The 23,386-nt window shown below is 36.8% G+C and overlaps 1 protein-coding gene across 1 annotated transcript in view; it reads left to right on the forward strand.

Annotated features, from left to right (window-relative positions):
• The window catches only part of LOC107655071 (ephrin type-A receptor 6-like), a 47,207-nt gene extending 26,499 nt beyond the window's left edge, over positions 1-20,708 (forward strand). Inside the window, exons 6-18 of the mRNA XM_016442476.1 lie at positions 11,444-11,568; positions 12,027-12,189; positions 12,584-12,692; positions 13,590-13,660; positions 13,771-13,896; positions 14,411-14,596; positions 15,546-15,607; positions 16,740-16,949; positions 17,367-17,516; positions 18,279-18,472; positions 18,698-18,847; positions 20,178-20,286; positions 20,557-20,708. Of these exons, the coding sequence (XP_016297962.1) occupies positions 11,444-11,568; positions 12,027-12,189; positions 12,584-12,692; positions 13,590-13,660; positions 13,771-13,896; positions 14,411-14,596; positions 15,546-15,607; positions 16,740-16,949; positions 17,367-17,516; positions 18,279-18,472; positions 18,698-18,847; positions 20,178-20,286; positions 20,557-20,592 (1,691 nt within the window). The 3' untranslated portion in view covers positions 20,593-20,708. The remainder of the gene's footprint in view (positions 1-11,443; positions 11,569-12,026; positions 12,190-12,583; positions 12,693-13,589; positions 13,661-13,770; positions 13,897-14,410; positions 14,597-15,545; positions 15,608-16,739; positions 16,950-17,366; positions 17,517-18,278; positions 18,473-18,697; positions 18,848-20,177; positions 20,287-20,556) is intronic.
• Positions 20,709-23,386: the final 2,678 nt, after the last annotated feature.

The raw sequence follows: 23,386 nt of genomic DNA on the forward strand, positions 1-23,386 counted from the left end.
ACGAAAGCGGGGCCGGCCCCGCGAGGAACGCTAGTGAAGGCTCCCTCCTCAAAGAGAGTCCTCTGAGAGCGAAGCAAGGTAGTAACAACTGTGCTTCACTCCCAAGCAAACCACGCACAGGCTGTGTGATAGCTTCCTGGGCATGACGTCACCCGCCCGTGACCTCCCGCTCAGCTATTGGACTGATTTACCCCTTATTTATACTGCATGCATCTGCGGCATGTTACGGCTACGACGCAGCCACTCTAGTCAATGCTTGTGTTTACACCAGCCGTGCCGCTTCGCTAAAGTTAGGCGCCTCGCCTATTTTTGAAGGTAAGAGTGTGCGCTCACATATGCTCTAGAATCGCTCACGCAATACTTTGATGTCATACATCGATCAGTCTGTGCAGCGCTGCTTCAAGTCGAACACACCTATTGGGTTTGAGGTGTTGTTGTGCGCGCTAGGGAACGTAAATGTGTCAAATGTCATCGCGTTGCTATATCAATAATATCGCAATATGACACTTTTTTTATCATGTAAAAATTTATACCGGTATTATCGTGGACAGCAGATCCCTAGTTTGGATGCATATTTATTGTTGTACAGGCTGGCAGGTTTTAATTTATTGAAATTAATTCATAATTTATTTTATTAATTAATAAAAATGTATTTTAAAAATTCATTAATTTATTTATTATTCATAATAATACATTTTTACTTTGGAGATTCAGAAAGAAAGCTTGCATTTCTGCAACTGTAATCGCGTGTATCTGTGATGATTATATTGCCCATGTGCTGAAAAAAAAATTTAATAGTATAATAGTAATAGTAATAGTGAACATTCACCATTATTGTCCCTTAAAAAGCCGTGCATGTAACCCCTATGGTTTTACTTGACCTGCTCCGAGTGGGATTCAAACCGGCATTTCCGGCATGGGAGGCAGGCACACTAACAAGGACGTGAGCTAAAGACCACAGCCTCTAACGTACATCTTGAGATCAGGGGAGTGAGGTTAACCCACACAGCTCTTACCAGCTGGCCTCCGTTACACTCACTCCCCTAAACCTCACTCCCATCCGGGTCACGGCACCAATGTAACCTCTCTGGTTCTACTCGACCTGCTCTGAGCAGGATTCAAATTCGATATCACCTATAGCCTCTCCGTTACATGCACACATGTGAGCGGTTAATCAGGTGCGTTCAAAGCATAATAACAACACATAAATAAGAAAATCTGAAAAATTGACCAGCAATATTTGAAAATAATACATTTGACTGTAGAGAGAGAGGGTTAGAGTACTTCTTGAATGTATCTGTGGCCAAAATGTCCATAGGCCTTTCTGAGCCGAGCAGGGGCAAAGACACATACTGACACTTCACTGTCCCCTAAGGAAAGACAGAGAGATTGAGAGAAACAAGGAAAGAGGGAACGGGGAAAGACTAGGGTGACTGTCTCCATTTTGACAGACTGTGTGCCACAGAACACAGAGACAGACATCTAGACTTCTGACCCCCATGGCAACCTTGAAAGCGCTTGAGACTGAGCAGAGCTTTCTTACTCCCCTGAAGGACATTATAATGGAGAGTTAACTGCGCTGTGTCTTTGCAAGTGAGTGGCAGGCTGACGGTGATTGCACACATATTGTTTGAATGTTGGAATGCTAATGTATATGTGCTGGGCGTTGTCAATGAATTGGAGAACAAAGACACAAGAACTGTTGCAATTTTGGTGCCATCTGTCTTCTCTCTCTCTTCTCTCTCTCTTCTCTCTCTCTCTCTCTTTCCCAATCTTTCTGTTTTTGCTTTTCATTGTGAATTTAAGGGGATGATGGATGGATTGCAATTCTTGTACAATTTCTGTCAACAACACCGACCGTAAGAGTGAAATAGCAATCACCTGTTTAAACTCTAATGAAGATTTATTTGCTAGCCCACTGATATCGCTGGCAAAATGGCATATTAATATGCAATTATGGACTTAATAAAGCCCAGATTAGTCCTGTCAGACATCATAATGATTTCGTCTTTCTGATTCTGGCCTGTCAAAATATAAAACTGGCCTACTTAGTTTGTGCCTATTCAGATGTTTTTGTATTTCGGTGTGATTTCCCATGAGCAGGCCCACACGGAACTGCACTGACAACTACACCGATTTCTGCAAAACTGGAAGACCTGTCATTCATAAAATTCTGCAAACCTTCTGCTCCTTGTGTGTTTGTTTATTAAATATTATTTTATTATTTAATTATTTGGTAACACTTTGCAGTACAGTTCTATGTTAACTTTAGTTAGATGCAAGTTAAAGTAATGTAATGATGAACAATACTTTTACAGCATTTCTGTTGAAACTTGTTATTGTATTCAAATATATTTGTAATTGCACATTTGTAATGATAAATTGGCAATTTAGTACATTTAAAATAATATAAACTTTACATGTAATATCGAATACTACTAAAAATGATACACAACAGTTAAAATTTAAATCAAGCACTTTACGTGTGCTTTTTAGGCTATGATTAGACTGCAGGAAAAAGGGTTGTTGTTTTTTTGTTCATACTGTATGTGATATTTATTTATTTATTTCCCTCATACGAGTGTGAATAGCACAAACCACATGGAATCTGATATTTCTGATTCTGATAATTCTGATTTGGGCCACTTCCTTGTGTGGTCCTAAATCAGATGCAGGTCGATATTTTGTAATGTGACCTCAGTCTGAACAGTCATATCACAATTCATGCGAACTTTACGCCACATTAGATCAATATTCATCACAATTCTGCACTGATGGGAGTCACTTCAAAGATATACCAGTAGTTCTTTGATCATTCGGTTAATATGGAAGATCACTTCTATAGAAGTCAGTGGAGGGACAATGAGATGTAAGTATCATGGTGACATCTCTATCCATTAAGGCTTGCAGTGTTAATGTAGCCTTAGTGTCACGGATTGTGATGGATAGTTTATTAAATTGAAAATGAAGAAAACACCGAAGCAAAGCAAAACAGAATGGTGTAGCAAAGCAAATTAAAACAAGGACTGACAAAGAATTCAGAAAACAAAGGGCTATATACACAGGGGAAAACGAGAAGCAAAACAAGACAAATTCATGGTGATAATCACAAGTATCCAAGGGAACAGATTTACAGGAACAAGACACAGAAAGAGAGAGAATGCAAACTAAAAGTCCATGAATAATTTCAACATAATAGCCCTAGATACAACTCAACACAAAAACATTGAATACTCGTGACAGTCAACACATCAAAATAAGTGTAATTATTTACAGCACAACAAAGATTCAAATGTAATAATATAAAATGTACTTTAAAGTTAAACTTAAACTCTTTTTTTTTAAATATTTTATTTTAAGCTTTTCACATTTTAGAGAACAATCCCCCAACCCCCCATCCCAGCAAATCAAAGGAAAAATAATAAGAAAAAAAAAACCCTAATGACACTAATCAATGTAATCATGCATATATACATACACCCACATATAGTATACATATACATCTCCATAAACATACATCGTTCATACTTGTGTATCTATACAAGAGCACATACAGCCGTCCCTAAATATACACATACGGAGTCATAAAAAAAAAAAAAAAAATTACCCCTTCCTATACCAATAAATACCCAATTATGGAAATATACATTTATTACACACTGCTATTTTATTAAATTAACCACCCTACATAAAGAAAAGGGTTAAATTCAGTTATCATAGGTCACCTTCAAAATATTCCAAGAAGGGCTTCCAAATCTGTACGAATCTCTTTGTTTTCCCCTCAATCTCGTTTCTAACCATTTTGATTGCGTTAACACGACCAATCATTGTTAAAGGGAGTACTTGCCAAGTCTCTATATTTTTCTTCAGTTTATCTATCATGACTTTGTAGTTTGTTTCGTACACGCTTTTATAATGTCTAGGGACAGTGATACCAATATATTTTAATTCGCTTACAGTTTTAAAAGGGAGACTATTAATAAAACCTGAACCTATATTATCATATAATGGCATAAATTCACTTTTCTGCCAGTTAACGGTGTATCCGGAAAGGGCACCAAACTCTCTAATAAGATCAAACAAAAAGGACAAGGATCTTTCTGGCTCTGAAAGAAAAAGAAGAACATCGTCCGCATATAGAGAGATCTGATGTTCTACATCTCCCATAATAACAGGAGATATATGTGAGTGATTTCTTATACTTATTGCTAAAGGTTCCATAGCGATAGCAAAAAGTAAAGGACTCAGTGGACAGCCCTGGCGGGTACCACGATGAAGGAGAAAAGGAGGGGACCTATTATTGTTTGTGAGAACTGAGGCAGAAGGGCAACGGTACAGCATCTTAATCCACGAAGAAAAAATTTGTCCCAGACCAAATTCTTCTATAGTACTTAAGATATAAGTCCATTCCACCCTGTCAAATGCCTTATGGGCATCCAGGGCTAGAATGGCTATTTTATCATGTTTGCCTTTATTTCTGTACACAACATTCATAAGTCTGCGTACATTATGAAAAGAAAATCTCCCGGGAATAAAACCAGTTTGATCTTCGTGTATTATTGAGCTAATACATTTACTTAGCCTATTTGCTAAAATTTTAGTAAATATCTTAACATCACTACCAAGAAGGGAAATGGGTCTGTAAGAGGAGGGGTCTGTACTATCTTTATCTTTCTTTAAAATCAATGCAATATTTGCAGAATAAAGTGTCTCTGGTAATTTTTTGTTTTCAATAGAATCTTTGAACATCCTTAACATCAAGGGGGCAATTTGATCAGAGAAAGCCTTATAAAATTCAATGCAAAAGCCATCCGGGCCAGCCGCTTTACCATTGGGAAAATTCTTAATAGCTGTGAAAACTTAAACTCTCTTTAAGTAAAAACTAAACTCTCTGTAACACTTAACTGACATTTTTTGTTAATATTGTATTAAATGCAAGTAGTTTTTTTATGCTTTTAATATTGGAAGTAAACTACAAGTGCACATTCAAAATAATTAAGCACACTTCTTTTCACAGGAGCATAACTAAGCATTAACTAATGTTAATAAATTGAACCTTATGGTAAAGTGTTACCATAATGCTTTAAGCTACATATAACACCATTGTATTCTCAGCTCCATTATCATGTTTAGTGTAAAAATCTGAAAAAGTCTGCAGATTCTGTGTGGCCTACCATTGGTAACTTTACATTTAAACAAAGACATGCACTGAAGGAATTTTACATAAGCTATTTTTAGTTTTAGTTGTGTAAGGTTTTTTCAACGATGAAGTCTTGGAGGACTAAGACTTTCCAGCAGAATAAAACATGTGTCTGTGTTTTCTAGTCTGTAAACAGTGATCTTTCCAATAGATGTTTTTACTGGTTGTTTGGACTTTTCTTCTCTTATTATTGTACATTGCAGTGATATATCAATCCTCACAGGCCAAAGAAGTGCTACCTGGATAATACACAGATTATTTATTTTCTTGCTTCCTCTGTAGTTAACGGCAACCCTGCTTCTGCTACAGTAATGTAGAGTACATCGTTTTTTCAAGTCATTATTTTCTCCCCTCAGTTCACTTTCTCTTTATTCTCTAGACATCTAGCTTTGTGAACGTATTTACACTTCTGCAATTTTCTTCTAATCTTTGTTGTTTTGTCTTTACCCAGTATAAAGAGAAAGGGGCATTAGAGAGACTATTTGTGTTATTTTTACCACCCTCTTCCTTCACTCTCTCTTTCTCTCAGTGTCTCTCTGATTTTTTTTATTTATTTATCTAGCTATTTATTTTTCCTGGCAGTGGGAACAGCTCAAAGTGAAAAATTATGCAACGTACAAATTTTTCCCTTGAGGCCAGGTGTTGGCACATAATGGCCCATATAGGTGCAGTAATTAAGATCTGGTTGGACAGGGGAGGGGAACAGAATATAATAAATTTTTGTCCACACTTCAAGACAAATCGTTTGCCAGAAACTAACAATTATTCCTAGAGACAATCTACTGTTTGTTTGTATTTTTTTCTACTCACTCTCTTCCAGCCTCTCTCTTGTGTTTTTTGTCTTGTTTTTGCTTGTTACAGCTGGCTTAGGAGCTGAACTGAGCTGATGTTTTGATTGGCTCTAAAACCAATCAGTTTTTAAGCACATCACACAACTGCTGCAGTGTCTTAATTTTGTCCAAGTCATACTAATACGGGAAACGTACAGATTTCGCATTTGTACTGAAATGCATCACGGCCAGTGGGAGGTGGGACGCTAATTCACTGTAGCTTGTTAATAACCCCTGAACAAAAAAAGAGTGAATTAGTATTGATTATGATGACCCGGCTCCCTTCAGCTCAAACTGTTTGTGTCCGATGCATTAATGCCTCACTGCGTTTACCAAAAAGCCAGTTTAATTTAAACAAATACCAACTGGCCCATGTACAGGCGTTCTGACTTTCAATACTGGCTCTTATACTCCCCTTACACACTCAATAAACATATAACGACCCATGCATCCATACACACAGTCATAAAAGAAAGAATAAGTGTGTGCACATCTCACGTGTATTTGTAATTACATGTATCGGTCTGCACTCATCCTGAGTTCTGCCGTATCGACTGCATATTTACTGCAGCTGCTTCATTCTCCAGTTAATTGCTGCTGTTTGTGAACCTCTGAGAGACTCGCATGTGTATCGGGGGTGGATGATTTTTGAGTGTGTTTAGACAAATACTTGATTGTCTCTCATTATTCATCTCTGAATCTGAATTGGAGTTGTTTTCATTGCTGAGAACAAATCATACGTGGCCTTGTCAAACTCTGTGTTGGATCTTCCCTCTCTCAGAGCACCTGGTAAACTCATTCACTGCCAGACAGATCAAACAGCTGTTTTAAACACAAAGCACACGGTCAACATGTGTACATTTTGTCTTACACTGTAAAACTTTATTAAAATCCGCTGACAATATACTCACCCTCATCCAAGGTCTTTATAAGTTTGTTTCTTAATCGGAACAGGTTTGGAGAAATTCATTACATCTCTTGCTCACCAATGGATCCTCTGCAGTGAATGGGTGCCGTCAGAATGGAAGTCCAAACAGCTGATTAAAACATCACAATAATCTACAAGTAATCCACACGACTCCATCCATGAATGTCTTGTGAAGTAAAAAAAGCTGCATATAAGAAACCATCATTGAGGTTTTTAACTTCAAACCATTGCTTCCTATTTAAATACAAGTCCCCTCTCCATAACATTGCTTTCTCCAGTGAGAAACTGCTTTCTCTATTGTGTGTGTATATAACCCCAAAATGCTCTCAGTAAAAGTGGTTGTGTGAGGTGGTCCGCTGACTGTGCACATTAAGGTAATAGGCTGCTTTAAGCTTTAATTGCTCTGATGGTAGTAAAATTTCTTATTATGGAATTTATATATGGATCATTGTGCATGATTAATTTGTTCCATTTTTATTCTATATGTATGTATTATAAATTGCTGGATTCAATTAATTAATTGGATTTAAACCTACATCTCCGATTTGTGCTAACCGCTATGCCACAGCTTCACCTACACATTTCTAATGCATAGCTGTGGTGTGCTCAGGTTCAGCACTCTCAGAAGAGTGTGTTCACTTATTGTAACAGGATGAGATACACTTAGAGGAGAGGATTATAGGAGCTATAGGGAAGCATTTCTTTTTAATCTTGTATATAATTCTAGGACGGGGCGAGGGGGGGGAGTGAAATCTGTCAAGCAATGGGAAATAGAAGGAAAGTGTGCATTAAAGGAGCTCTCTTTTTCCCTCTCTTCCTCTCATGAATGTAAGAAATCTTTTGAAATGTAGATGCAAGGACAGTTTACGTTTGCATGCCCCCTCCAGAGCCACAATGATAAAACAAGAACTTGTTTTGCGTGTTCACTATGTGTGATCACAAGCATGTGCATGTGCATTTTTTATGTGCCCTTTTTATTAAAGTGTGCCACATTTCCTCTGAGAGTCATTTTTGGTAAACTCTCTACGAGAGAATGCAATGTAAACAAAAAAAAAAAAGAACACCCTGCAAAAACAAGCAACATCCAATTATACTTAATCTGGATTGCTGATTGCTTGACTAGTGTGGTATGATTGCTGATTATGTGGGAAACTCATCACTTAGACATTGTGCAGCCTCCATAAAGAGTCTGGAATGATGTGGGATGAGAGTCAATGGAAGATCCCCTTAAGCGGAGCAGGACAGCTAATTAAAATAAAAATGCAGGTCAGCTCCGCATAATGACTGTACAATAAGCACCTCATTTTTTTTTTCTTCTTTTTTAATGTATATGTTTGGATGTGTTTGTGTTAGCAGTTTCTCCTTTCAGTTTCTTCTTGCGTGATCGTTGGTGCTTTAGGCTAATTACCAACTAAGGCTTGTTATGACAATTCAGCATACTGCACAGGCGGATGAACAATTCTGTGTGCAATGTGTTATGAGGAAATGCTCTTGTTTTTGTTAGAAACGTCATCATAGCTTTCTGAGTACTTCAGAATCATGGCCTATCAGTAAGCGTGAAAGTTGCCAACATATTGAACTCTAGTTTCATTTACTGTTTTTCAATAAAAAGTAACAAAATAACCAAAAAATTAAGCTGAATTACGTAAACTGAATGTGGTTATGTTGAAAAACAAGATGTACTACAACATATTTGTCTTTTGGAATTGCTTACAAAAACAATCAATCAGATTAAATCAGTCTGATGAATTATTTCCTGAAATGAATTCTTTAGAACAGTTACTGAATCAACATCTGTTTCACTTTTTTTGTACAGTACATACATTACAGTAATACATACATTTTGGAGCATACAATATATTTAGATATATTACTATATTTAATGTAAATTCTCTTATTCTCACCAAGGCTGCATTTATTTGATAAATAATAATGGTAATAATAATAATTATTATTATTATTATTATTATTATATATTTATATACTACAATATAAAAGATTGGATTTCTATTGTAATGTCTTATGAAATGTTATTTATTCATGTGATGCTAATTTTCAGCAGCCATTAGTCCAGTCTTCTGTGTCACATTATATTATAATATGTTGATTTGCTGCTCAAGAAACATTTCTGATTATTATGTTGATTAAAATGTTGAAAATAGTTTCATATTTTTAAGGAATCTTTGATACATTCTTTTTCAGGATTATTTGATGAATAGAATGTTCAAAAGAGCAGCATTCATTTAAAATATAAATATTTTGTAATATTATAAATGCCTTTACTGTCATTTTTAATCAATTTAAAGTTTCCTTAATGAATAAAAGTATTAAATAAAAGAATAATAATAATAAAAGATCGTACTGACCCTACATTTTTGAACAGTAGTGCATTTCAGAATAAATTGTGACTGATTGTACAATTTGTCATTAAAGATTTAAGACTCTCTTCTATCCTTCACTGGGTCTGTTTTGAGTCATAATATCACTTTGTTTATCCAACCAAGTTCAATCTCCTGCCCTTTCACCGGCTGACAACTCGAGCTAAGGTCAGGCAGTCACAGAATCACAAAAAATAGACTTTTTTGCCCTCACCTTTCCTGTGTAAAGTTTCATTCTGAAATAAATCTCTACCTCTGTAAATAGCGTCATGATAAGGCTTCATCATTTATTAAGGTGCTGCCTGTTCTTTACAGTCACTCTCTTCAATATTTCTGTGCAAACCTGTGAGTCTCCTCCTCACGCACGTCTAAAGTAGTCAGATGTCACGAGCTGCATGGGCCATCCTCTCTCAATAAAAGATGAGCTGCCTCTCATGAGAGAGATTCAATGCGCAGCATCTCCCGCTGTGCTGAGTCAAGTCAGACAAACAACATGGGGGTCTCATCAAACACCGTTCCAATATATCTCCACACAGCAAATTTGCAGAGACATAGTAGATGGAAGATGGACAGCATCACACATTTAGATAAAGCCCTTGTGGTTACAGAGAAAGACTGACAGAGAGAGAGATTGTGTCACAGGTGGTAACCTTAGCAAAAACCGATGTCTTATTCTCTTATTTTCTCTCCAAATCACTTTTGCTGATATCCCAGAGGACCTCAGGCAGTGCCGCCCAGTACTGCACATCACTGAATGCTGCTCTCTGCTATTTACCGGCTGCCTAAATCCTCTCTCTCTCTCTCTGCAACTTGCTATACTTAAAAGCCTCCCGTTCCCTGTCCACCCCTTATATTTTCCCAGCTGTTTTAACATTGAGAGATTGACTACTTTGACAGGGGTGGTGATTACCGTGCAGGCAGTCTCAGTGGGCTTCCAGAGTGAATATTTTACCTGGGAGAAATTAAATCAGTCAGGCTAATGCCATTCACCCACTACTTTAATCTACTCCAGGATTCAATTAGAGATCGGCTCCACCTACCTGTGGGCGGCACTTCAGTCGCTGAGGTGAAAGGGGGGGAAAAAGTGAAATGGTTTCTTGAAGTGTACAGTATTAGAAAGAAGCAGCAAATAGTTTTTGTGGTGTATATGATTGTTTGAGCATGTTTATGTGTACATGTGCACGTACCGTCATCTTAAGTGGAGAGGCTTTTAGACTTCACTAATTGTACTAATTGTAAATGGTCTCAGATGCAGAACCTTAATGGATTTTCCTTGTATTATTCTTGGGTTCTTCCACCTGACTGAGCCATGATTGAGTGCATTATCTTCAAATAGTATAAGCAGAGCTGGCTAATTACAATGATGTTCAAGATTTTAAAACCAGTTGTGTTAAAATATTTCACTTAAACAGAAGCACAGTATCAAAGCTTAATTGCTTTTGCCAGCACATGTGTTATGATGTCCAAAGCTTTCTTTTTCAGCTGAAAAACCACATAAAGTAACTGCATCAATATGTGATTTAAGAATCAGAATAAATAAATAAGATTAGAACAAATATTTAAGAAATACATTTTTAAAAATCAGAGCAACATACAAATATCCTTACGTGCAACTAGAGATAGTTATGTGCAATAATATATAAGAATTAAGAGTAAAAAGAAGATAAAAAAGAACCTATTAGAAAAAGAAAGAATAATAGGAGAGGGTACATAAGCAATGATGAATTGTGCTTTTATGTGAAACACCCAAGCATATTAAAGCTTATTTTTAAGTAGCATATTGTAAAAGGACCCATTGTAGAACCAGTGTATTGGGACAATGGCTTTGTATGTGCTGTTTATCATCACTAGATGGCAGTAAAGTGACCTGTGGAGAAAAGCTTAGACCAAGGGTGGCCAGCGTCGGTTCTGGAGAGTTTTGCTCCAACCTTGATAAAAACTCACCTGCCTGTAGCTTTCTAGTAACCCTTAGACATTGATTAGCTTGTTCGGGTGTGTTTGATTAGGGTTGCAGGACTGTGACTCTCCGGCCAATATTGCATATGGAAAGCCTGGTTGCTTCAGAAAAACTTTTCACCAACACTAACTAATTGTTTATGCCTTTCAGGTCCGTCTCTGGTAGGCGTGGTGAGAAAAGACTGGGCATCTCAAACTAGTATTGCCCTCTCCTGGCAGGAAACTGAGCAGCCACATGCTGCCATCCTAGACTACGAGAGCAAGTATTATGAAAAGGTAATTTACCAGCTTCTTTATCAGATTATTCAATTACACTGCAAACTACAGAATCCTTGTAAAGTCGCATTTAGGTGTCTTTATACTGACTGCTGCTCAGAAGTGACTTAAATGCATTTACACAGCAATTGTAACTGTATAAATAAATAAATATTACAAATTATTATAAAAAAAATATTTTAACTTGACCTGTAGCTATAGGATTTTCTTAGCAAATATTGATACAGTGTGTGTGTGTGTGTGTGTGTGTGTGTGTGTGTGTGTGTGTGTATTTTGAAGTGGGTCAGAACTGGCATAATTTACTCAGACTTTTGTGGCATTATGTCTTTATTTATCAGAATTTTGAGTAGGCAAAGAGCAGCCTTAACTCAGCTGTGTAAAGATGCCTTAAGACTGAAAACATCAGTTACATATTGAACAGTATGCTAAATGAAAAATCTTGTTAACTTTATGTTTAGGAACAGGAACAGTTAAGCTACTCCTCTACACGTACAAAGTCTCCAAGCGTGATAGTGACAGGGCTAAAGCCCTCCACAGTTTACGTGTTCCATGTGCGCGCCCATACCCTCGCCGGCTACAGCAGTTACAGCCCCAAGTTTGAGTTCGCCACAGGAGATGAGAGTAAGCATTTCACTAAAAATAACTAATTTCAATACCTGTTAGCCTAAAACACTGTAGTTATGTCCAATTTTCTGAGACGGTGGTCATACCATGTCAGCTATGTGAGTAGAGTTTTAAACAAATGCTAGAAGAGAACATTTTATGTTTATTGTGAATGACCTCAAGTGCTGTGTGATTCCAGTTCTGCTTTTTGTGCAGATCTTAGTGCACCGTATGTATTTAAATACATACCAACCTGTCTCCTGGCATTAAGTCTATTTCTGAGTCTGATGGAAGCCCCACTGACCAACCGATCATGAACTTGAAAGTGACTTCATTGTTTTGTGCTTCTTTCTCTTTCTTTCTCTCTCTTTCTCTTTCACATGCACACACACATACTCTTTCACTATGTCAGACTCTGAGGAGGCAGCTGATCAGGGCCAGGTGTTGGTGATTGTTACAGCCACAGTGGGGGGCTTTTCTCTCCTCATCATTCTCACCCTCTTCCTTCTCATCACTGGCAGGTAATGAGGGCACAAATAATGAGGGGGCAGGTAAATACGCTCCAGGATAGATGAACAGATGTTGTGTTTATATGCGTTTGCTATCTATCTATCTATCTATCTATCTATCTATCTATCTATCTTTCTATATGTCTGTCTGTCTGTCTGTCTGTCTATCGGTCTGTCTGTCTGTCTGTCTATCGGTCTGTCTGTGGATGTCATGGATATGTCTTTACTTTCATTCACTCATTTACCCTTAATTTAGCTCCTTGCTTATCCAGCCATCTCCTAATAGGCCTGTTGGCCATGGAGCACCTTCCTATTTTCCGATTGGCTGAGCCATGTCGCTGCCTAATTAGTCGGAATGCTGCAGCCTCCCGGCAGCGGCTGTGTCTGCTGCCATGAAATGGCCTGCTGTGAGACTGACAGCAAGCTTAAACATGCCACACAGTCCTGTGATTCGCAATATCAGCATGTGCAATGCACTGTGTGAAACCTCACTCAGCCAGCCCTGTGCCATCACATCCTAGCACAACTTCAGGGGCTGATGGCACCGTGTTCAGCTGCTTGTGCAGATTTGCAGGGAGGCTGTTGCGAGCAGCTCTCAAATAAATCAAGAGCTCGTGATGACAGACAGAATCAGTGTCTTCATTTATCGACAAAAGAAATTAAATCACAAATGAACGCTCTTGAGATGTTCTCCCTGGAGAAGCATTATTTTAATTTCAACATTTGAGTAGCTGTTCAGCCATATGTCTTGAGTCTTTCTCGTTGCCGATCATGACTTGTCTATTCAGCACCACGGACAGGGACACTGGCTTCAGAACCACGGACAGTGCTGAAGTCTCTAAATTTGTTATATATGTATAGTACATCAACATAACCATTGATCAATTAAATTTTTCTTTGTTTGAACAGGTATCAGTGGTACATAAAATCTAAGATAAAGTCAGAAGACAAAAAAAGAACACAGTATCAAAATGGACATGGTATGAGACCTTAATTACGCACTCGCTTACATACGCACATATTGTATAATTATATTTTAAACTTATTCAGGGAAAAAAAACAGATTTCAACCTTTGACATGTTTTTATAGTGCCATTCCCAGGATTAAAGACTTACATTGACCCGGACACTTACGAGGACCCCTCACAGGCCGTTCATGAGTTTGCCAAGGAAATCGATCCATCTCGTATCCTAATTGAAAGAGTCATCGGAGCAGGTCAGAGTTCTTTTTACAGCTCACTTCAGTCTGATACTCAGCAGCCCATAATCTACTCCTGCTATTTCTTCAGCAAGATATAAAATGAAAGTGTGTCATGAATTAAAAATAAACTGGTTAGAAGATACATTTCTTAAAAAAAAAAAAAAAAACTTCTTTAGATTTGCTCATTTATCTTTCGCTCTGTCCATTAGTATCCACATCTAGGCTTTGTTTTCTTTTATGTATCTAATTAAAATATATTTCAGAGCATTTTCACAGTTAAGCTCTTAAATGCCTCTCTGAAAAATCACTTTGTTATTCTCAGAAGACAAAATGATTAGAATCTAGTCTTCAGTGAGATAAATAGGAAATAATTCAATGAGAAATAATTTCCACAAGGAGAATCCTTGTAAAGAGATTTGTCAACTTGTGTCTTTGATATATTTTGACTGCCACCTAGTGTTTAGTATACAGTATACAAGTGCAAGCAGTAACCCTAAATGCTATGACAGTGAATAAATGTATTCTGCAGGCGAGTTTGGGGAGGTGTGCAGTGGCTGGCTCCGTATTCCGGGAAAGAAGGAAATTCCTGTGGCTATAAAGACTCTGAAGGGGGGATACACTGAACGTCAGAGACGGGACTTCCTACGAGAGACGAGCATCATGGGACAGTTTGATAATCCTAACATCATCAGACTGGAGGGTGTGGTTACAAAGAGTAAGAAACTTTTTGCCTTCTTTTGCATTCTGAAGTTTCAAACAGCTATTTTGAAAGAAGCCTCTTATGCTCACCAAGGCTGCATTTCTTTGATCAAAATACAATAAAACACTGTAAAACTTTTCTTATTATTGTCATTGTTGAGAACAGCTGTGCTGCTTCATAGTTTTGTGGAAACTGTGATGCATTTTTTTCAGGATTCTTTGATGAATAGAAAGTTCAAAAGAACAGCATTTATTTGAATATATATATATATATATAGTGACATTATAAATGTCCTTACTGTCACTTTTGATAAATTTAATGCATCCTTGCTGAATAAAAGTTCTTTCAAAAAGAAAAATTCTTAGTCCAAACCTTTGAATAGTAGTGTAATGCCCCTCAGTAATGAGTTTAATGCAACTTCAGCAAAATCACTCTGTCTGAATAGCATGGCAGACAAAAAAATAAATAAAACAGATAAGAAATTTGTGAAATTTTGATTGTTCATGGAGCATACAAATTGTTTGGATGAAACTGTTACATAATAACTTTATCAGCCAAAAGCTGCTTTCTTTCTGTAAGAAACAAACACGTTTCTCTGCCAAATTTGATACACTCACAGACAATCACTGATTTCACGCTACAAATCAAACTGTCTTCAATCTCAAAAAAAAAAAAAAAAAAACCTGTGTCAGTGCGTGATTCTGGTGTTATCTTTCATCTATTCTACCAGTCAATACCATGCTACTAGAGATTAACTAATATTTCAGGCTGTTTGGAGTAGTTAAGATAAAATAACAGACGCACTACAAAGAAAAAGATGTTAATGTAATGTAACTTTTATGTTTGATTTGTAGTCATACAAAGCCAGAGATGAGTAATGTGGCAATGTCTGTCCCATTTCCCTCTGTTTCTTTCTATATAACTTAGTCCATTACTTACAGGTGTCCTGTTTTCCTCTTTGTAGGTCGGCCTGTGATGATAGTGGTGGAATACATGGAGAATGGCTCCTTGGACTCTTTTCTGAGGGTACAAGAACTCAATTCATCATTAATATGGCACACCACACCTGGCATTCCTCATAAACAGCACCTGTCTAGAAAGAGCATTTTGTAATTTGCCAACAGATCGATAGTTGATATGAAATGCTTTTTGGAAAGTTGACGTCCTGCGGTCTGACAGTCTAAAACTGTCTAATGGTTCTCAATCAGGGGGCCATTTGGGGGCCGCAGCAAACAAAACAAGCAATAAAATAATCCAAAAAGACTAAAATCAAGATACTTCTTATTTTATTTCTCCCCTTCTTTCTTTAAAGAACCAGGTTTCCCAGCTGGAAATGTCATTTAAATGGGTAACATCTTATAACTCCATGAGCATTTTTATAATGAACATGCATGTTTGTTTGCCAGGCTAATTACGCCAAGCTCTAAAATATTTTATCCAGTAGAAATGGTGAGTAAATATTTTTAAAAATCCTTATCCAGTAAATAACAAACTGGAAAATTCAAGAGGTCTTTGAATAGTGTTCAAAGTCGTTGGACTCAAACTCATTTGTTGACTAAACTGTTCTGTTTTAGATTTACTAAAAGAAACCGGCTAATACAAGTCATTTGTTCAGGAACTGGACTGCATTGGTTACTGTATGTTGTAGATTCAGTAACAATGTAGTGTACTGTTGAATAGTAGTGCAGGAAAAAGATGAAAATATTTAATTATGTTGTTTCATCCACATTTCACCACAAGAGCACCTTCAAGAACCATAAAAAGAACTGTACATCAAAAAAAAAGGAACCAGAAATTATTTAATTAAATTGTTTGTTTGTTTACTCATTCATTCATTCAATCAATCATTAATTCTTGGTTACACACAGTCATGATCTGAATTTCATTGAGAATAATTGTAATTTCATTGATTTAAAATGAACTACTCAAGGATAAAAGGTGATTAAAAAGGTGAAAAAAATAAAACCTCCATAGCACCTACTATAAAGTATTCATCAACTACTATACAAACACAAGCTTTAATGTTCTTTTTTGTTGATGCTGTCAGGTCTGGTTTAAAGGTGAATATTTTTATTGTTCATTGTGATAAACCTCTCCATCTCTTCTTTTCCATCTTCTTCTTGCCACTCCTCCTCTTCTCTTCTCTCTTCTTTTGTAGAAGCATGACGGACACTTCACCGTGATCCAGCTGGTTGGTATGCTGCGTGGCATTGCCTCAGGTATGATGTACCTGTCCGACATCGGCTATGTCCACCGGGACCTGGCAGCCCGAAATATTCTAGTGGATGACAACCTGGTATGTAAGGTGTCGGACTTCGGTCTGTCCAGGGTGCTGGAGGACGACCCGGAGGCAGCTTACACCACCACAGTAAGCCACATACACCCACTTCTATATTGGTTCATTTAAATTCAGGGCTGTTCAGAGTTAATAACAGTCTGTGCTCCTTAGACAGCCAAAGCTGATCCCGAATCTCTGGAGCTTAGCACTACTCTTTTCGTTGTGTGTTACTGAATGGGACTGAGTTTATCTAAACAGTATAACACGAGATTAAGGGCTTACTCTGAGGAGTGATTGAGTAATTAGATTTATAATAAGATGCTAAATGTGTCTGAATACATCTGAACTTTTTGATACAAGGGTCGGAGTGTGTCATTCATTCTAAGAAAAGCTTGATTATGACTCATTGTTACATATCAAGCAATCAACATCTCCTTTGATTGCCTAGGAAACACAAAGTGATGCTGCTTGCTATTATAATAATAAAAAAAGATTTTGTTTTGTCAGGGGGGTAAAATCCCCATCCGCTGGACAGCTCCAGAGGCAATTGCCTACAGAAAGTTTTCCTCAGCCAGTGATGCTTGGAGCTATGGTATTGTCATGTGGGAGGTGATGTCATATGGAGAGAGGCCCTACTGGGAGATGTCCAACCAAGACGTGAGTCACTTGATCTATTCTAATTCTACTAAATTATGAACAATCGAGTCTTCCAAGGCATTTTTTTTCTGGCCAAAATGTATTTCAGATTTTTAGGCAAAATATATGTTGTAAACAGCATGCCTTGAAGAAATATATTTTTCAAATTAAAAAAAAAAACTTCAAATGCTATATTACAAATATGACATATGTATGTATATATGTATGTATGTGTGTGTGTGTGTGTGTGTGTGTCCCAGAATGATATATGAGTTGTTGAATTTCTGTGAATTTATAATTAGGCAAATAACTATGGAAGCTTGTTTCTTGATTGAAAGAAAGAAAGAAAGAAAGAAAGAAAGAAAGAAAGAAAAAGTTTACATCTCACAAAAGTTGATAAAATACAATATAAAATTCAATATAAATGTAATTTTTTTCCCATGGCAGAAACAAGCTTCCATAAATTACACTTTTAATTCCAATGTGAAAATCTATTTCCCTTAGCATGTGGCCTAATCTAATTCAAATTCAAGAACATATTCTGTTAAATTATAACATGTCAAACTCCTTGTTATAAAAGTGTCCTTGTTATTCCTTTAGTTTATTAATTACTGTCCTCACTAATTAGTTGTCTGCAGTTTTTCATTGGCTGAAGTGTTTCATTAGCAATGGCTGAAGTATTTTATATTTTCTGATGGCACACCTAAAATTGCATTTGCAAACATTAGTAAAATGGTCTTGTGGAATTTGGATCTCAATAGATTTCTGTGTGTCTTCCTGCAGGTAATTCTGTCTATTGAGGAGGGCTACAGGCTCCCTGCGCCTATGGGCTGCCCTGTGGCCCTGCACCAGCTCATGCTTCTCTGCTGGCAGAAGGAACGCAGTCGCCGACCACAGTTTAATGACATTGTCAGCTTCCTAGATAAGCTGATCCGCAATCCCAGCAGCCTGCTCACACTGGTGGAAGATGTAAATAGGTAGAATGATCACAACAACATTTTAAAATCAACATATTAATTGCTTACTTAATTGCTTACTAGAATCAAAATGAGTGCCAATGTTGAAATTATCATTTTAAACTGAAATTGTTAGTGTTTACTGACAGATAACTCTGATTACACTGAACTGTTGGCTCTTGCCTTGTGGGAAACGTGTGCCAAACTGTTGTTGTTTCACATACAGTATGTGTTGTGTTTAAACAGCTTCCCAGAATCCCCTGAGGATATGCCAGACTACCCTCTCTTCATATCTATCGGTGATTGGTTGGATTCGATCAAAATGAGTCAATACAAGACCAACTTCATAGCAGCAGGGTACACAACCCTGGATTCCATATCCACCATGAGTATTGAGTAAGTGGAGTCAAAACTACTGCATGAAGTTCTGCTCACTGCTTTTTTTTTACGCTCCGTTTAGGTTCTAGGTGTTGTTTTGCATGCAAAAATGATCATGATCACTCTCTTTAGTGGGTTTATTTCAATGCTATTCACATCATGGTGTATGATTGCAAAAAATATATAAAAAATTATTGAACATAGATGGAGAAACACATTTTGTAGGAAAATAAATCATAAAAAATTGTTTTGTTCAAAAATCATATAAAATTAATTAGAGGCCTTTTACCCTACACTCCGAACACTCAGTATAATAAAAGATAAATGTGGCCCAGGACCACAAAACCAGTCTTAAGTGTCAATTTTTCTACATTCTAATTTATACATCATCTGAAAGCTGAATAGATAAGCTTTCCATTGATGTATGGTTTGTTAGGATTGGACAATATTTGGTCGAGATACAACTATTTGAATATCTGGAATTTGAGGGTGCAAAAAAATCTAAATATTGAAAAAATCGCCTTTAAAGTTGTCCAAGTGAAGTTCTTAGCGATGCATATTACTAATCAAAAATTCAGTTTTAATATATTTATGGTAGGAAATTTACTAAATACGTTCATGGAACATAATCTTTACTTAACATCCCAATGATTTTTGGCATAAAAATAAATATATTATTTTGACCCATACAATGTATTTTTGGCTATTGCTACAAATATACCCAAGCGACTTAAGACTGGTTTTGTGGTCCAGGGTCACAAATATGTTATGTTATTATAGCATATGATTAATGTCATATTTTTGGTGGTTATGTCTAAGGTTTACACCCAACCTAATAAATTATATTGACCATCTGAACCTAACCATGTCATGTCAACAAATGGAAAATTCAGCTAGCTATTTATTATCATGTCAGTTATTGTGCTTTTGGCCTTTATATAAAAGGCAATTCAAACTTTTTTTCCTCACATTACGCAATTCTGAGAGGAAAAAAAGTTAGAATTGCAAGTTTATATCACGCAATTCTTCATTAAGAAAGTCAGAATTGTAAGATAAAAAGTCTTCTTTTTTCAATTGTGGAAACAGGCTTTCAGAAATATTAGATCAAATTAGCACAGAACCAACTTTGTGTCGCTGCCCATGATTTCAGTTTAAGTTCATCTTTAACCCCGTTAAAAAATAAATACATTTAAAAATAAATAAATAAATAACCCTTTGTTGGTTTTTCACGCAGTAAATTACTCTTATCCTGTAATTCTATTCTATTCATATTCACTTTATACTCATCATGACCTTGCCAATTAATTACCTCAGTTTCAGAAGTCTCATGCTGTTGTTTTCTCAACAGTGATGTAAGAAGAATCGGAGTGTCTCTGATTGGCCACCAGAGGAGGATAGTGAGCAGCATACAAGCACTACGACTGCAGTTCCTCCACGTTCAACAGAGTGGCTTCCATGTATGAAAATCCACATATACACATACACATACACATACTCTTCATACAAATGCTTTTCCCAGCATCGCTAGACCCCCCAAAACACACGCACACACCCTTCAGGTCTGGACTGACTGTCTGTCAATGAGAAGTGCTCCACAGCCTCTGTTTCTATCATAATCCAGTGAAGACTTCCAGTTGAAACACATGCATAAGAAAGCAGTCTCAAAGACCATGAAGAAACATGCTAAATGTCATGAATTGTTTGTCTTGATGAACTGTGTGTAACAGGAAAATTGGACCATTTACCCGGAGAACCCACAGTAAACAACGGAACAATGGCACCATTCTGTTGTTATGAAGATGTCATCTGTCAATCATCCTGCAAGTTCTGTGATTGACTGGACTCCAAACCTGAGAACTTTGAATAGCATATTTGCTATTTTAATGTATTAAATTATGTGTCTTTAAGAGATTTTCCTGATTTATTCATCGAGCCTCTAAAATGAGAGACTATGGATCTGTTGAATGTCTTCAGCTTTAAATGGCTATTATACATTGTTTATCACATCTGACATTTATCCTGATATTTATATGTATGTGTGACTTTGTTTCTTTTTGGTTGCATTTTGTTTAGTTCTTTTTCTAAGCAATATGTGCAGTCTTTAGAAAACCAAGAAAAGAGTCAAGGTAGGAAGTGGAGAGCTTTATCTTGCTCTGTTGAAAAAATGCCACACAAAACCATTGACTTCCTCAGGCTGTCAGCGAGGTGGTAAAAGTATGACCTTTCAAAAGACTGTAAGCCATTTTCTTACTCCTGTGCACCACAGTCAAATTGAACAAACTTAAACAAATCCACTCAGACGGAGATTTGAGAACTGCACACATTTGTTCAGTCTACTATGGTGTACAGATTCTATAGACACCTCTGATATTTTATCAGTTTGCCTTGCGACTATGAAACTATTGTCATATCGTCATTGGAGAACCATTGAGGTAACAGGTTGCAGTAAAATGTTCTCATATAGAGAACATGACAGTATAGCACTCTGCATGTTGGCAATTATTTTTCCCAACACAGCAGGCCTACATACACACATAACATTAATGGTAACATATGCATTTGCAGTCTCTTTCGCTTCCACCAGACATACAAACGCACAATACCAGTACCATGTTCATTAGCTGATATAGGCCCCCATCCTTTGATTGGCTCTCTGTACCTGAACACATGTTCGGGACACTGAGACCACTTGACAAACTTCAAGTTGCAATGTGCAAATGTCAAAAGTGCAAGAGAATCGAGTGCTTACTTCAAGCAGGGCAAGGGAAAACTCTGGGTAATCAGGTCATAATGTATTGTTCATAGTAAAATAATTGTACATTATTTTTTATAATTTATAAAGAGTACAGAGAGATAAAGGTGATATAGGTTGAATGTTTGTAAAAATAAATGATAACAGATATTTTTGTGTTTTTTGTGAGTCTATCACGATAAAAAAAAAAATATTTATTATTATATGGACTGCATTTTTGCTTTCTAAAATATTACACTACGAAATCATGAAGAAGCTACAGGCAAGTTAGTTGTAAGGATACTTAGGTCATTTGCAGGTCTTAAAGGGTTAGTTCACCCAAAAATGAAAATTAGCCTGTGTTTTACTCACCCTCGAAGCATCCTAGGTGTATGTGACTTTCTTCTGTCAGACGAATCCAATCGGAGTTATATTAAAAATTGTCCTGGCCCCTCCAAGCCTTTCAATGGTGGTAAGCGGGTGTTGGTTGTCAACAGTTCAGAAGACGTGAAATACAGTGTGTGCATCCATAATAAAACGTCCCTCACACGGTTCCGGGGGGTGAATAAAGGCCTCTTGTAGCGAATCCATGCGTTTTTGTAAGATAAATATCCATATTTAAAACGTAACTAACGTGAAATAACCCTTTAAAGGAATAGTTCGCTCCAAAAAAAAAAAAGAACCCTCAGGCCACCCAAGATGCAGTACAGTACGGTGTTGCAGTGGTTCCCATCCCTGGTCCTGGAGGCACCCCGACACTGCACGTTTTGCATGCCTCCTTAATCAAACAGCTCATTAGTAGAGACTTCAAGACCTGAAATTGATGTCAGAGAAAGGAGACATGCAAAACATGCAGTGTTGGGGTGCCTCCAGGACCAGGGTTGGGAACCATGGTGTAAAGTGCCACAATAATGGATTTTATGCAAGGGAATGCAAAAATTGGATCAAATTAATTATGTGGGATGCTTTGGTCTGCCACAGAGAACAAAGTTGGGTATACATTCATGAAAAAATGTTGTGCAACAAGCATTGCTTCAGTTAACCTGTGTTACAATTGTTCCTGATCCCCTTTATTAATTAATTTAATTACAAAAATTGACATTTTAATAATAAGGGTTTCTTAAATTATTGGCACTTTTGGTCCTGTGGACTTTTATAATCATCAATATATTTAGTTTGTCCAGCAATGGATATACACGTACAGTATCACAGAAGAATGGTCACTTTTGTCTTCAAGTCATGAACAGCATCATGAATTTCACTTCCATTTAATTTGCTTAGGCTCGTTGTTTTGCTAAGGCTAATTTCACAGTTATTATTTTGTTGTATACTAAATACACACAATTAAATACTATTTTCACTGACACTGCCGGATGAAGGGAAATAAGGCAAATAATAATAATAAAACATGTTCACACAATAAACAGTGAATTTGTGTATGTTTAGATGACTTTAATAATTCACAACATCAATGTCTGGGTATTGGACAAAGGTAAAACAAAAAATAATAAAGGCATTTTAAAAATATAAAAACTAGCAAAACATTCCCAATTTTAATTTGTGATGTGACTATTTTTTTTTTTTTTTTTAATCATCCCTTGTGACATAAAAATGCCGAAAGGTGAAGAAATACCTATAATTTTTAAAGTTGCGTGTAAAATCCACATGCTTCACAAATCATGACACTAATGTACGATTTCTGGAAATCATGATTTTTTTTTTACGCAAAGCTACAGTTCTTGTCCATATGATGGCGCTATTAAGTAAACATGTGAGTCGAGAGAAAAGGCGTCGAGAGGGTGGATAGCAGTCTGGCTGACACTAGT

The sequence above is a fragment of the Sinocyclocheilus anshuiensis genome, unplaced genomic scaffold (assembly GCF_001515605.1).
Source record: "Sinocyclocheilus anshuiensis isolate Anshui unplaced genomic scaffold, SAMN03320099.WGS_v1.1 scaffold1231, whole genome shotgun sequence".
NCBI classification, from domain to species: Eukaryota; Metazoa; Chordata; class Actinopteri; order Cypriniformes; family Cyprinidae; genus Sinocyclocheilus; species Sinocyclocheilus anshuiensis.